Source organism: Sinocyclocheilus rhinocerous, unplaced genomic scaffold (assembly GCF_001515625.1).
Source record: "Sinocyclocheilus rhinocerous isolate Xijiao unplaced genomic scaffold, SAMN03320098_v1.1 scaffold263, whole genome shotgun sequence".
Classification (NCBI taxonomy): domain Eukaryota; kingdom Metazoa; phylum Chordata; class Actinopteri; order Cypriniformes; family Cyprinidae; genus Sinocyclocheilus; species Sinocyclocheilus rhinocerous.
Window position 1 is genome coordinate 493,954 of NW_015645086.1, and position 15,442 is coordinate 509,395.

A 15,442-nucleotide genomic window follows, 5' to 3' on the forward strand; every position below is an offset into this window, starting at 1 on the left:
CCAATCACAACACACACTGGCCCAGCTAACCAATCACAGCACACACTGGCCCAGCTAACCAATCACAGCACACACTGGCCCAGCTAACCAATCGCAGCACACACTGGCCCAGCTAACCAATCGCAGCACATTTTGTATTTCAGAAGGCGGGCCTTCATTTGATGCAGGAACTATTCAAGCCGTTCATGCCAGACTGGGGAGAGAGGTGTTGTAATAATGTAAAATATGTGAAAAAAAATGTGTTTTTCGAACAACCTAGTATGAGAGCCTGTTCTAGTACACCCCCAAAACAAAATCAAGACTTTGTAAAAGAGCATAATAGGACCCCTTTAAATATTTAACTAGTTAACTACAAATTAAATAATTATTAATGGTGTAACAATTAAATAATAATGTATTCAATATTTTGAAATATTTTTAGATGTAATATAAAACCCACATTTTTAAGTTTTATCTTAAACTGATAGCTAGAAGCTGATAAATACATTCAGCCAACAGACTTGCTGCTGTAGTTTTGTTACTCTGAATTTAGTCTGAATCACTTAATGCACAGCTCTGTTTTTGACATCGGCTCATCAGATGTTTTGTTCCGTCCGTTGCTTTATCACTGTCAATCATAGCAATGACTCGCGGCACAATTTACTCGCTTAATTTTTTGCACTCGCGTTTGTCATTCCTGAAACTGAATACATGGACGTTAGGTCCTCTTAGACAAATAAAACTTTTTCTTCAAAATGTGAATGGATTATGTAGAGAAAGTTTATGTGCTCCCCTTATAGCACAGCTGTTTTTGACATTTGACCAGAAATGACTGAGCTAGCTTATCTAAAACCAGGAAGTAACCGTGCATATAGTCAATTGTTATGTATGACAACTTGCTTCACATTAAGAGTGGCACAGACTAGTCAGTTAGTTCTGCAGCTAGTTGATGCATTGAGTCTGTGACAATGACTGCAGTCGCTCTTGTTCTGCACATGGTAAGAATAGGACAAAAAGCTGCATCTCTGATGTCACAACACACTAGTGGGCAAATATATTTAAAATTATGTAAAGTGAAAATAAAGTGAAACCGAAGCACATTGATTCAACTAACACTAAAATTGACAATGAAAACTCTTGGTTTTTCTTGTTTAGGGGAAGTACTTTTTTTACGTGAGTTAATAACTGGACTGGTCATGGGTGTATCCGTGTTAGGGAAGGGACTAACCTTGGGTTTGGCTCAGGCACTTATGTCAATAGCACCTGTGGCATAATCCGAATTTGAAGCTGAGGTACTTCAGCGTGAAGGGTGCTATTAGTGTCATTTGGCTGTCCTCCACTGTAGCGAATCAGCTCATTCATGGGGAAATATGAATAATTAATCATAACTAGTTATAATTAATTACAAATATTTAGATCCGCTGTAGATATTTACTTGACCTCTCAGGGTCAACTGTCTGTCAATTCTAAGAACGTTAATTTCCTGGTTAAGGGAAATAACTTTCTTACTGTACATACATACACAGAGCCTGTAGCATAAATCTGCAGTTATGAGCAAACAATGACCAACGTCAAGTGTGATACAAGTAAGGCTTTAATAACTACATAAACACTTAAACTAGTCCAACATACTACATAAACAATTAAACTGGTCTAACATACACATAAACACTTAAACTGGTCTAACATACACACACACACACACGGAAATTGTAGTGAGAAAGGTGTTTCTCAACATGCCATTAGGTCGTAAATGGATCTGGTCTAGCAGAGGTGTCGTGGTTGCCATGGGGACCAGGGGGGGCCTGGTGTCGTTGCAGACATCCTGGCATCCAGTTTATTGGGTGAGGGGACTGTGACGATTTGTTAATCTAATGAATAACTGATTTGTTAAATCAAATGAAAAATTGTGTGTTTGATTGGTCCAGACGCTACACACCTTTGCTGTTTTAGATATGCTAGGTATGACGAGATCTGCTGACGGTGTAAGATTTTATATAGAAACCATCTCTCATGTCAACAGGAAGGCTCACCTGACACTCTCCTTGCTGTTGAAAACAAATGTTATTCTCTATATGAATGAGGGTGAATGATATACCATTGTTTATTTGTGATTATTTTTTACAGATAATTGTTAACAAAATTGTCCTATTAACAAAGACAAATAACAAATTATTTACACTACTGTTCAAAAGTTTGGGGTTAGTAAAATTTTTAAGCTTTTAGCTGGAATATGACCGATCTCGTGGAGAACAACTCTTTATTTAAGGGATAGTTCACCCAAAAATGAAAATTTGCTGTTAATTTACTCACCCTCAGGCCATCCAAGATGTAGGTGACTTTTTTTTCTTCAGTAAATCAGTAAAGGAGATTTTTAGCTGAAACTTTGGTCCTTGGTGATTCATGAACCGCAAGTCAGTGTCTGCCTGTATTTGAGAATATAAAAAGCAAAACGCAAAATTAATACCCATGGCTCCTGATGTCATATTGAGGTCTCATGAAGCAAAATGATCGACGTGCAAGAAACCAAACATTATTTACAACATTATTACCTGTAAAAATCATCTTGGATAGCTTGAGGGTGAATAAATTAACAGCAAATTTTCATTTTAGGGTGAACCATCCTTGTAAGAGGACAACATAAATCCCATCCAGTCATTCATTATGTTGAGCATGTTGTGCCAAAAACTCCCCACAATATCCAATTTTTATGTTATGTAATCTAAATCAGATACGACATTCACATTTTGTAAATAAAAAGGCTCGTATCCTATTTTGGGGTTCAGTAATTGGCATTCTTTAGTAAAATATGTGCTGAAAACTTTTGACTGGAAGTATACATTGATGTCATATATTTATGTATTTTACAATATTATACTGTTTTAGATAATGCTACCAAACTCCAAGGCAAAGATCTCACTTGTAAATTGTTGTAACTTGTAACCCATGTAGCACCTCCAGCACACCAGCCCACTGATTGAGGCCTGACATTTCACCCACTCATTCCTCTGAGGCACTTCCTCTTCAACCTCTGCCTCGGCACTTTTTGCACCAGCGCTGGTATTCTAGCCTAGCCTTTCATCCCTGTGTGCTATTGGAACATTGGAAGCATGGAATCAGGCCATATGTTCTCTCAGCACTTTAATTCTGTGCATGTCCAGTCCAGGAAGGATTACGCCGGGGTATTTATTCAAAGCTTTGTGACGTGACTGTGGCCTGACTGCATGCAGTTTGCCAGGAACGGCTATTGATCCCCTGAATGAGGGGCAGGGATCTGCTGGACATAAAATTATGAGAAATATAGCACACATGGGATATGAAGAGAGAAGAGCAGTGGTACAGTATATAGAGGGTTAACATTCCCTCTGCCTCTTAACTTGAGTTATTTCTCTAGGATTGTACATTCTTTCTTAACTGTCTGTTTATCTTTGCCAGCCTGCTGTATGAGATTCCATGGGCTGATGAGAGTCAGTTCATCACGTTTTTCATTCTGGAGATAAAGAAAGGGGTTTTAAGTCATTTGTTTTCTGTCAGTCTTCAGCTTTTCTTTGCTCTCTTCTTCTTACTCGCCTGTACACAGGTGCTGGTTATGATAACAGTAATTCAGATTTGGAGGGAGAGTGTATCACCACACAAATGGCAGAGCAGATGGAGGGTGTGAATAGGGGAAGCTGTTTGTGTTTGTTCGGCACGCTAGGGTTGGGTAATAGTTTTCAAATCAAACAGAAGGTAAATGTGGCCTGGTTTTGTGCCCAAAGCATGTGGCAGAAATGCGTGATGCTCATGTGAGGATAGAGGGGTTGAGAACACATACAGATGAGACATAGACTGAAAGTTACGTAACTGTAGCTATGGTAAGACACGTAACCCAACAGATTGACTTTTCTGCAGGGTTTTTTGATGAATTTTCAGAATCACGTGTCTGAACCACGTCATCATGTTTGGGCTTCCTTAAGACCGAGTTGGTCTGGTGTCATTCTAAAAACCCAACAACTATTCAATTATGAAACTGTTGATTTGCACATTATTAACCGGGACGAGATGAAATGCAGCAGAAATCAAGTGAGATTTGACCGGCTGTCTGCTCAGGCTCTTGGTATTTGGTATTTAAAACTTCATCTCCTAGTTTAATGCTCCATAATCCATATTTTCCAAAGAATTGCAGAGCTCTTGGCACTCTTGTACATTCCTATGTGTGATTCATTTGAGTTCTATTTAAAAAAAGAAAAAAATAACATAGCAGTTTGTAGACCATGCTCCTAACAGGTTGCACCATTTATACTGTCTCTGCTTAATGAATGGTATGGTGTGGTGTGGTATGGTAAAAAAAAAAAAATAGGAAGATAAATGTCATCACAAAATACATTTTCTATAGTTTTGAAGTCAATATGAAATCAATATTGAGCATTTTGTTAGGGCCGATTGCCTCGTGGGCAACCCCAGGTACTTTCTGATTACCCTCTTCCCCTCTTTTTTTCCCACATTGAATGATTCAACAATATTTTATTGTGAATGATTCATCAATGCAGATTATTCCAAAGGAAATTGTCTGTTTTTTTTATTAAAATGTAGTAACTTGCTCCGTCTCCTGTCCCATCTAAGTAAAATGTGAAGGTAGTTTCATGTCGATGAGCAATGATCCGTAATGAAGGTGCCATGCTGAGCAGGTCATGGCCAGTTTCATTAGCCATAATGACACATTCCTTTGAGGAAGGGAAACAGCTAATCAATTGACTCACACACTTCAGCCACATTTAAACAGCATTTAAATGCTAAAACAGTGCTTGGCTGAATGGGAACAAACTGGTGTATAATAACAGATGACTTTATATAGAACAGTTTCAAGCAGCGGAAAACCTGTGTGTGCTGAGTTTTGTGTTTTGTTTTGGTTCTTTCCATTAAAGTCGTTGAGTTTGGTTTAAATGCTTGTAGACAATTGGGCTGTTTTGCATAGTTCTGAATAGGGATATGCCGGTATCAAATGTTCATGTTGCGATTTAATTGCTAATGCTTTTTTTACGGTATACGGTATTATCACGGTATTGAAATTAAGTTTAAAAAAGAATGATGTAGCCACAGCAGCATCTATTATAAAGGTTCTGGATAATCATCAGTCAAAGGTGTGTGTAAGAATGATTAGGGGAAACCAAATATGAAAGACTAAATGATTTTCTGAAATATGTTCAAATGTATGTCATGTTTTACCCATGTTCTGTCCATCTGTATTTGTCCTCAGGAGTCGGAACCCATCTGGCTCTCCTCGTCCACGCTCAATGAAGAAAGTCCACTTTATTAAGAACATGAGGCAGTACGACACCAGGGGCAGCAGGTGTGTTTATTCACTTCTCTGTGTGGGTTTTGGGGTTGTTAATACCAGTGATAACAGCCAGGGTGTGTGTGTGTGTGTGCGTGTGTGCGTATGCGTATGCGTGTACATGTGTTTGTGTCTGTCGGTCTCTCTGTCTTTTCCCAACGCTAGTCATGTTTTCCCCTCTCTTTGCTTCAAAACAAACATTCTGGCTCTAGCCATCATTCGCTTCTCAGTTTGGTGCGTTACAGTTACTTTATGCAGTGCTTTTGTATGATTCATGTGAGGATATTATATCTCTGACGGTTTGTACACAAGTACTGTGTACAATACTGAAGACACATTTCCTATTATCAGAACTAGTTTGTTAAAGGGGCCATGTCTTTGAAATTGTATTTATTTGTTTATTTTGTGCAATAAAAGAGTTTGATGTACTATGAAAAAGAAGGATAGATATTATTCCTAAACACCAGAAAAAGATACTGTCGTTCCATATACACTCCATATACACAGTTATGCACTACTGTTCAAAAGTTTGGGAGTAAGATTATCAACAAAATAAAGCAAGGATTCATTAAAGGATGCATTAAATTGACCAAAAGTGACAGTGAAGACATATGGTACAAAATATTACATATGATTTATTTTTCAAATGAATGCTGTTCTTTTGAACTTTCTATTCATCATGGAATGTTGTATCAAACAATGTATCACAGTTTCCACAAAAAATATTAAGCAGCACAAGTTTTAAATAGAAAATTGGCATATAACAATGATTTACGAAGGATCATGTGACACTGAAGACTGGAGTACTGATGCTGAAAATTCAGCTTTATGAATATTTTAAAATACAATACAGTTTCATATTTCAAATAATATTTCACAGTATTACTGTTTTTACTGCGCCCTTGATGCATTTTCGTCTGATCTTATCTGTTTTAGTAGCATATTTTGATGCAAATTGTTTAAAAAAAACTTTGCACAAGTTTTACTGAAGAATGCTAACTATTTTGAACCCCAAAATAGTATATGAATCCTTAAAGGGGTCATAGGATGCTACATGCACTTTTACAAGTTGTTTGAACTGAAATGTGTGTTGGCCGCGATATTGCGGTTATCGCGACAGCCCTACACTACCATTGAGAAATTTTAACCAAACTATGTTACAGACTTTTCATTAAGACCCTAAAGAATCATATCAACTTGTGGAAAATGGGCATTCTATGACCCCTTTAAGTTACAAAATATTAATTTCAGTTATTTGACTTTAAATAAAAGTATAATTCGATTATTATGGTGAGTTTTGGCACAGCCCACTCAACATAAGGAATGGCTGGATGGGATTTGTGTTGTTTTCTTAAGGAAGTGGTTGTTCTCCGTGAGATCTGGCCTCATTCCATCTGAGGAACGACGACTATGTTTACTAAAGTCCCATTATAAACTGCCCCAAATAGACAGCGGTCCATATTTTCCACTTGTGTTCCCAGGCTTTGGGTTTTCACACACAAATACGCACATACCTACTCACATTCACAGGGTCACAGACAGGACTGGGGGCGGGTGAATAAAACCGATAAGCCTGATGTTCAGTGGCTTATATATGGAATAAACACAGATACTCAGTGTAAAAAAAAAAGGCCAGCTGTAGACTAATAACTGTTCCCTATAGGAAACAATGGGCCACTGTTCCAGAATTAACCATAATATCCTGTTTATAATGCAATTTAAAGTCCAAAAACTGTGTCTAAACAGACCCATATCCTGTTTTGGGGTTCAATTTAGCATTCTTCAATAAAAACAGTTTAAAATGTAATAAACAATCTGAAAAGCTGAATCCACTGTTTGCTTGTATGTTGGTTTTCTTAATGGAGACATTTCATTTGTGAATTTAAAATTACTCTTGTTGAAATCTATTAATTCCAAAATTGATACCTGAGATATAAATGGAAATCCATCCCAGAAATCTCTAGAAAATGATTCAATTAATTGCCTTGACTCACACTTAATGTTATTTCTGGAGACATTTCTCCACTGTCATGTGACCTTTGACGAAAAAAGCGTCAGAAAAATCCTCTAGGCTGCTGCGGCAGACCCTCAGTTTCATGTTAACTGCCATTTTACTACCCTTTCACATTTCTATGGTTAAAATGCAGTCACATAACCATAGCTGACACAGACACCACCCCACTTCCTGTGTGTTTGTGTGAAGAAGTGAGAAAGAAGTGTACACTGAGGCTGTTTTAGCTCTGTGTGTGTGCTGATGAGGCACTAGTGTATTTTGAAGGCTGCTTTATTTGACCCCTCTGGTGTCACAGGTGTTGTGTTTGTTCTCTGAATGTACTGAAATATTAGTGTGTCATTTATGTTATGAAGTGTTGAGTTGACCTGTGTGTGTGTGTGTGTAATGTTAACTAGTTTGTGTTCACCACTGCAGGATCGTGCTTATCTGCGCCAAAAGGTCTTTGTGTGCCGCCTTCTCTGTGCTGCCGTATGGAGAGAGCTTTCACATCAGGTACTCATGAAACAAACACGAAAATCTGCTTATTTAAATCAAAGGTCAGATTTGGTGATACAGTATAGGGTGATGCTAAGTTGGGTAGATTCACTCAGTCATGCTTAACGCAAAAGTATAAATAAGGCATTGAATCTCGCAAATTAGCTGTCCTAATGATTTCTGATGTCTTTTACGAAGCTGTCTCTCTCAAGTTGACTGGTCACTGGGAAGGATTCTGGTGCGCCCCTCAGCCAGTCTGAGCCTTGAGTGTGGTTTGATTCAAACAGTTTATTTAATGAATCAGCCAAAAAGACTCTAAAAACTAATGAGTGTTCAGTCAGGCTAATCAGGGCTAATCTAATGACTCACTCACTTAATGAACCGGTTGTAACAGTTCTTGACTAACTCACTGAAACATTCAATATTACTTCTGCCAACTCAAAATGAACCGAGAACTGTTTGTGTTATGTACAGTAATGGCTGTAGATTGACTGTAGAAGACTGTTTATTCATATTTACATTACTGTGTACTGCGTTAGGTTAACCGAGACTTGTCATTTGCACTTATATGCTGTCAAATCGATTCATTGTGATTCATTGAATCCAAAGTAAAAGTTCGCTATATTATTTATTTATTTATTTTTTACATGGCCTAATTTGTTTTTTTTTTTAATCTGTTTTACTCGGATGTATGTCACATTACGGAAGAAAAGATCTAACATTAGATCCATTTTATCACAACTTTAAACATTTACATACACTTAATAAGTTACCAAAAAGTAGCTTTAAGTCTTTTCTTACATTTGTATATTTCTTGAATAGTTAGCAACAGTTATTCACCTAGGTGTGACTGGGTTCAAATAATACTATACAAAAATATACTAATATAGTAGGAGAATCGATGGAATCATTAAGATTGGAGAATTGTTCAGTCGAAAAATTGGAATCAGAATTAAAATTGAGATTCCCATTCCTAGCCGTTTTCCTAAATCTCAAATAGACACATATACACAAGGAGATATGTTAAGTTATATAGAATATAAGGTCAGTTTGGTTCCTATGCTCTCAGGGGATTCATATCCAGGGAGAGATTCAAGGCAAATGGGGCAGGAAGGAATTTTTCCCACATCCCTGAGCTGAGCCTGGCATGACACGGCCAACAACCTCCTCTCCTTTCCCACCCTCTACATTATTGGTTATAAAATGCTGAAATAAGGAATTGGACCATGGGAAACTTTGTCTTTTAGGTTACATTTTTTGAAAGAGAAGAAATTAAACAGCCATGTTATGCAAGCGGTCTAAGACTGTAGATAAGGAATGCTAGAGGGAGTGAATATATATGTGTGTGTGTGTGTGTGTGTGTGTGAGTAGTGATAGCCGGGACTTCCCCACTCCAGACCCTGCAGCACTGAAGGATCGGCGGATGGAAAACCTTGTAGCTTATGCTCGCAAAGTGGAGGGCGACATGTACGTGTGTGTGTATGTGTGTTCAGTCAGTGCTTAATAAAGAGCAGCGCTGTACACAACATGCTCAGCTACTTCAATCTGGATGGAAAAGCAAATCATTGAGACATCAGGTTGAATTTGAAGCTGTCTATATTAGGTGAGTTAGACTTGTGTGTGTTGATAATTGAGTGTTGAATTGGCTCTGTGTTTGAACTTTTCTAAGGCTTCATGTTTTCAGTAAAGAGTCAGTAGAAATCTGTTTGCTGCTCTTTCAACCAAACAACATTAAATTTAATGAGCTAACATGTCTTTTCATCTTGTTTAGGGTTGGGAAATACTGCAAGGCTCATCTCAGGGGCTTTTATTTTTAAATATCCAACAGATTTTATTGTATATCGCAGTCAGTCAGAAGTAGGTGGTATTAAGGGGAAAGACATTCTAGAGAGAGAAATTTTAAATTCACATATCAACTAAAATAAATGATTTTAATAAATGATATCAAACACATAGATGATCTCAGAGCTGTTAGACGTGGACTTAAAGGCAGAGTAAGTGATTTTTCAAAAACACTTTAGAAAACTGATTCGGGACGAATAGCAAAACAAACTTGTAGCCAATCAGCAATAAGGGGCGTGTCTACTCGTGATGTGGAGGAGAGCGCGTTCAGTGCATGGGACGGACATTAGCCAAGCGGAGCGACAGAAAGATAGAGACAAAACTCCAATTTCATACGCTTTTCGTATGCAAACACTTTGCAGCACTTGTTTATCTCTGAAGTTCAATTATAATTTTAATACAGCTTTCTTGCACTAAAAACAGTCATACCTTTACCTTTAAGACTTCTGCAAATGACCTCAGTTATGCTTAGCTAGCCTGGAAATTGTGTAAGATTTGCTCTTAATCAGAGTTGATAATTAATTAAATGATAAAAATGTCAAATTAAATCATTTTAAAATGAAAGCGATCAAAATAAAGAACTTTTCTAAAAAAGTTAAAACATTTTATTTTTAAAAGTACATGTCATGTGACCATTATCCGACATCAGAGAGCGATAATGACAAAAAATTATATCTCAATATTTTGTGGAATTTTGTCGATAGCAATAATAGCTGATATTTTGCTGAGCATGTTACTGTGCTGGTACTTTGGCAGGTTTAGGACTGCCATGGACAGCATTTAATAAATAAATTCAAAAAGTAAGACACTATAGGGCTGTTATTAACAAAATTTGTGCTTGCAAATGTAGAGGTTGCACTCTGCATCTGAAGTGGCATTTAGATGCATTTACACAGGCTGTTTAATGCAGGACATGAATGCATTTAACCTGCAGTTACAATTGCATAAATAATGTTTTGAAAAAAGTTCAATACTCATATTTGAAACTAAAGGGAAAATATACTTTAACTATAAACCTAAAATCGCCGTTAGGTGGCGGCAAATTGCTGCATGAGTGAGTCATTGAGTCATTCAGTCAACCGATTCATTCAAACGGCTGATTGATTCAGTTTGAAACTATTTTCTTATTTAACTTATTGGTCATTGGACTGTTTTATAAAATCAGTATCACATTTGCAATCGTGCTGATATTTGGAGAAAAAACTGTACTCTTCGTGTGATATTAACTATATCAGATGATATAAATATATAAAAGACATATAAAAGTCATACGGGGGCATACTGTATTTGCCCCTTTATCTTGAATTTGGGGGGAATTCTGAATGTATTTTAATAGATTAAATCATGCAGTGAAAGTGTGAACTCTAAATGCATACGCGCAGTAGTCTAACCTACATTTCACATTGTATGCATGCATATTTGCGATATACTTGATAATGTCAAATCGCATATCATTTAAACAACAATTACGATATTATCGTAGACAATATACTGTATATCGCACACTATTCCAAACCCATAAGACTTTAGTTAATCTTCGAAACTCAAATTAATCATTTGGGTTCATTTTTATTACATTTTTGGATCTTCTTAGTTGTGGTACCTGGTCTTTCAATAGAGGGACAGAAACCTCAGGTTTCTTTCAAAATATCTTGATTTATGTTTACAAGATTAACCAAAGTGTTATGGGTTTGGAACAGCATGAGTAAATGATGACAGAAATTTTGAGTTGACTATCCCTTTAAATTATTGATATATGAACTTAAAATCTCAGGGTGTACTTCAAATACTGTTTTAAGTCGGGAATCGGCTGACAAATAAATTTGAGCATCCCTGTTCTCAATTTAGTATTTAATAAATGAAAACGAGCATCTGTCATTCTGTCAGTGATCCTCGTCTGGATGCTCAGCGGCGGTGGCACTCATCTGGAGGAATATCCACCACCCTAGAGATGCTTCCCGGGCTGGAGGGGGTGGAGCTGAGCATGTACGGCAGGGTAAGAGCTTGTCATTCTATCCCTGCACCTGTCAGTCAGTCAGTCAGGAAATGTCACAATGTCACATTGTGCTCAGCGTACCACTCGACCTGCTCAGGAATGACAGCTTTATATCTCTTCATTTGATGCACCCAGAAGGTTAAAATTGCTGTTAGGATGTCTCAGGCTGACAGACGGCTTGTTATGATCTTATTTGGTGTGCAGACGGTGTCGTACGCTCAGTTCCTGTACCCCACTAACGCTCTGGACTGCCACAAGCCCTCAGTGGATCTTGCTCTACCCATGCCCTATTCCAGAAAAAGCATCCCTTGCAGTTATCCTCCCTCTCGCCTTAACAGCACCGTCGGCCTGGACCTGGGTATGTCACACACACACACACACACACACACACACACACAAACTAGTACACCTAGACTTTTGAGGACCTCCCATAGACATATATTGTCCTCAAATAAGCTTAATGTTTTCAGACTAACCCTAGCCCTACTCATTCCAGAAACTTATTGGTCTTATTTGGTATTACTTGACCAATTTAGATATGTTTTTACTTTTTAATAGTGAAAATATATACACTACCATTCAAAAGTTTGTTTTTGAGCAAGGATGCTTTACATTGATCAGATGTTACAGGAAAGACATGTAAAATGGTACCAAAGATTTCTGTTTCAAAAAAAATATTGTTCTTTTCCTTCTATTCGTAAAAGAATCCTGAAAAAATATGAAACGGCACAACTGTTTTCAGCATTGACAATAATAAGAAATGTTTCTTTAGCAGCAAATCAGCATATTAGAATGATTTCTGAAGAATCGTGTGACACTGAAGACTGGAGTAAAGATGCTGAAACTTCAGCTTTGCATCACAGTAGGGCTGGACAATAATTCAATATCAATATGTATCGCGATATAGTTTTTTTCAATAACGGTGATATGATTTATAAACACATTTCCGATATTTCGATATACATTTCGATATACATTTACCAGTGTTTCCCATACATTGATTTATTTGTGGCGTTTGACGAAATATATTGTGATATCAATTTTGGCCATATCGTCCAGCCCTACATCACAGGAAGAAATTACATTTGAAAATCTACTACAATAGAAAATAGTTCTTTTAAATTGCAATAATTATTTGCAATGTTGCTGTTTTTACTGTATTTCTGATCAAATAAATGCAGCCTTGGTGAGCAGAAGAGACTTCTTTGAAGAACTGAAAAAGTAATTTTTGGCCAAAACTAATATTTAAGTTTTCAGTTAGAATATTTAAGTTAGTGGACAAAAACGAAACCAAAAATTACGTTTTGGCAATTGAATTTTACATTTATATGTAAGTTTTTCTTTTTGGTCTTGGTGAATTGTGTCCAAAAACATATAGATGTCTGGGTATAGATTTCGTGATTCAGTTTGATTCCAATTCACAAGCTCTTGATTCGGTTCTCAATTTAATTCAATTCGACATCAGTTCATATGTATATGTATCAGGTACAGTACTTGTCAGTTTTTCTTAAGGAAAAAAATCTTTCAACTAAAGCTTTGAACTATACAGAGAATCCTGTTACTCCAAAAGTCAAAGCCCAAAAATTAACAAGCCCAAAATATTAAATTCAGTTGCTGTTTCAATTGCAATTTAAATTGCACACAGGGCAGTTTTTATATAAACTTTTTAATTATGTAATTATGCTTACACTCCAATTCAATGTTGAAATGTAATAATTTTATAAATTTATAAAATTTATTTTGAATTTTGTAATAAAATTGACAGGATTTTAAATCTCAGAATTTCTTTCATATCAAAAGTAACAAAGTTTATTGTGATTATGGGATGGCATGTGCGCTATAATAAAGGTTTAGCCAAGTTTTATTCATACATCAAAAAACAAAAATTGTGTGTGTTTTATATATAAATATATAAATTGTGTATGTTTTATATATATGTACACACACATATGCACGTAGCAAACCAATGACACACACATACTTACTCTGTTCAGTTCTGTAACCACTTAAATCTCGGCCACACTGAAATCTGACAACATCTGTAACTCTTTTCTATAACAGATTCCTTTGCATGTGACCTTTTTTGACTTTGTTAAACTTTAGAAGTGTGTGTGTGTTGTAACGCCTAAAAGTATTTTAACGCTAATTCTGGACTGTGGACATGCTGAAATTCTCTTTCATTCGTGTCTAAATGGTGAAATTAAATCACACAAGCATGCAACACATACACATACACCCTCAGAAAACAAACACACACTCATACAAGTAGGTGTGTAGTAACTGATGGGAGCATAATAAAGATTTGAATGCTGTATTATTCACAGAGTGGGTAGGGACATTTCAATCAACTTGGTAGACATGGTTATTATCACAGTATTTCAGGCACTGTGTGTGTGTGTGTGTGTGTGTGTGTGTGTGTGTCATAATTACTGATGCTGCTATTCCTGTATTCTAATACTTGAGTGTGTGTGAGTCATCAACTCAGCTCTCTGTATTCTTGTACCTTATTTAGTAAGCCTGCATTAGCAACACATGTGTCAACTGAGTGTATCGCTGATTGTACATACTGAGTACTAATTGCTATTTTTACGTGTGTCGTCTTAAAGGAAACGTTAAGCCAAAAAGAAAAATTCTTCAATATTTACTCACCCTGGCAGGTGACAGACGTCTTATTTTTAGGTGAACTACCCCTTTAATACAGCTATGCCTAGTCAGTGCAGAAAGATGCTTTCACCATCATCTCAAAACCACGCTTGTACATGCTACTTTCAGTTGTGTTATCTGTAGTTTGATTGGCTCATTTGACAGCTATGTCCTTCTGTGTGTTTTTTTTTTTCAGGCCTTGAAGACCCTGACTATGACCCTAATGTGCTCAGTGACCCACGGTGGCCATGTGGAAAACACAAAAGAGTGCTCATCTTTGCCTCATACATGGTGAGAGACGGCTAGCTGTGCATTATTCCGCTTATACCATGGTCATTTGCCAGCATTGACAAGTTAAAGCTGTTAATGATGTTTGCAGCGCAATATTGGTTATTTTCGTCAGTTACGGCACGTTAGAACTAGCATTCTGCCCGCTTCAAATCAGACACGGCGATAAAGTGGCGCAGTAAGATCACATTTATTTGAATGAATTATAGTATTTAAATAGTATTTAAATTAATTCTTGAGAGAGAGGGGGAGGGATAAAAGTTACGTGTGTGAATTCCGTCTGTGCACAAACAATGATGCTGTGAGTTTAGTTAATTCAAATACAGCGATTTTACCTCCTTATTGCTGAGAAATATAATGTAGCGACTCCGTATCAAAACTATTTTAACAAAAGTCACAGGGCAGTGCTGACAACAAGTTTCTTTGCTCCTGAATGTTTCTGTGTGCAGCGTGATCTCCAATCTCTGTGTGTGTGTGTGTGTGCACATTAATATAGAACGGTGATTAAACTGACTTGGAACTACCTGTGCATTTAAACGGTTTTATTGCATACCTGACAGCCAATCAGAATCGAGTATTCAGACAGACCATTGTATAAATATGGATATATTCAGTGGTGTGAAAAAGTTTTTGCCCCCTTCCTGTTTTTTTAATTGTTTGCATATTTGTCACACTTAAAATATTCAGATCATCAAACAAATTTTAATATTACACAAAGATAACCTGAGTAAATACAAACTGCAGTTTTGAAATTATGATTTCATTTATTAAGGGAAAAAAGCTGTCCAAACCTACCTCCCTACGTGAAAAATTATTTGCCCCTCCTCTTAAATCATGAAAGAACTGTGATTAACCACATTATTTTAGAAAGCTGAGTTAAATTTCACTAGCC

The 15,442-nt window shown here is 36.8% G+C and overlaps 1 protein-coding gene across 1 annotated transcript in view; it reads left to right on the forward strand.

Annotated features, from left to right (window-relative positions):
• cables2b (Cdk5 and Abl enzyme substrate 2b) overlaps positions 1-15,442 on the forward strand; it is a 23,808-nt gene that overhangs the window by 5,588 nt on the left and 2,778 nt on the right. The window contains exons 2-6 of the mRNA XM_016509085.1: positions 5,216-5,308; positions 7,722-7,799; positions 11,511-11,619; positions 11,824-11,977; positions 14,459-14,553. Of these exons, the coding sequence (XP_016364571.1) occupies positions 5,216-5,308; positions 7,722-7,799; positions 11,511-11,619; positions 11,824-11,977; positions 14,459-14,553 (529 nt within the window). The remainder of the gene's footprint in view (positions 1-5,215; positions 5,309-7,721; positions 7,800-11,510; positions 11,620-11,823; positions 11,978-14,458; positions 14,554-15,442) is intronic.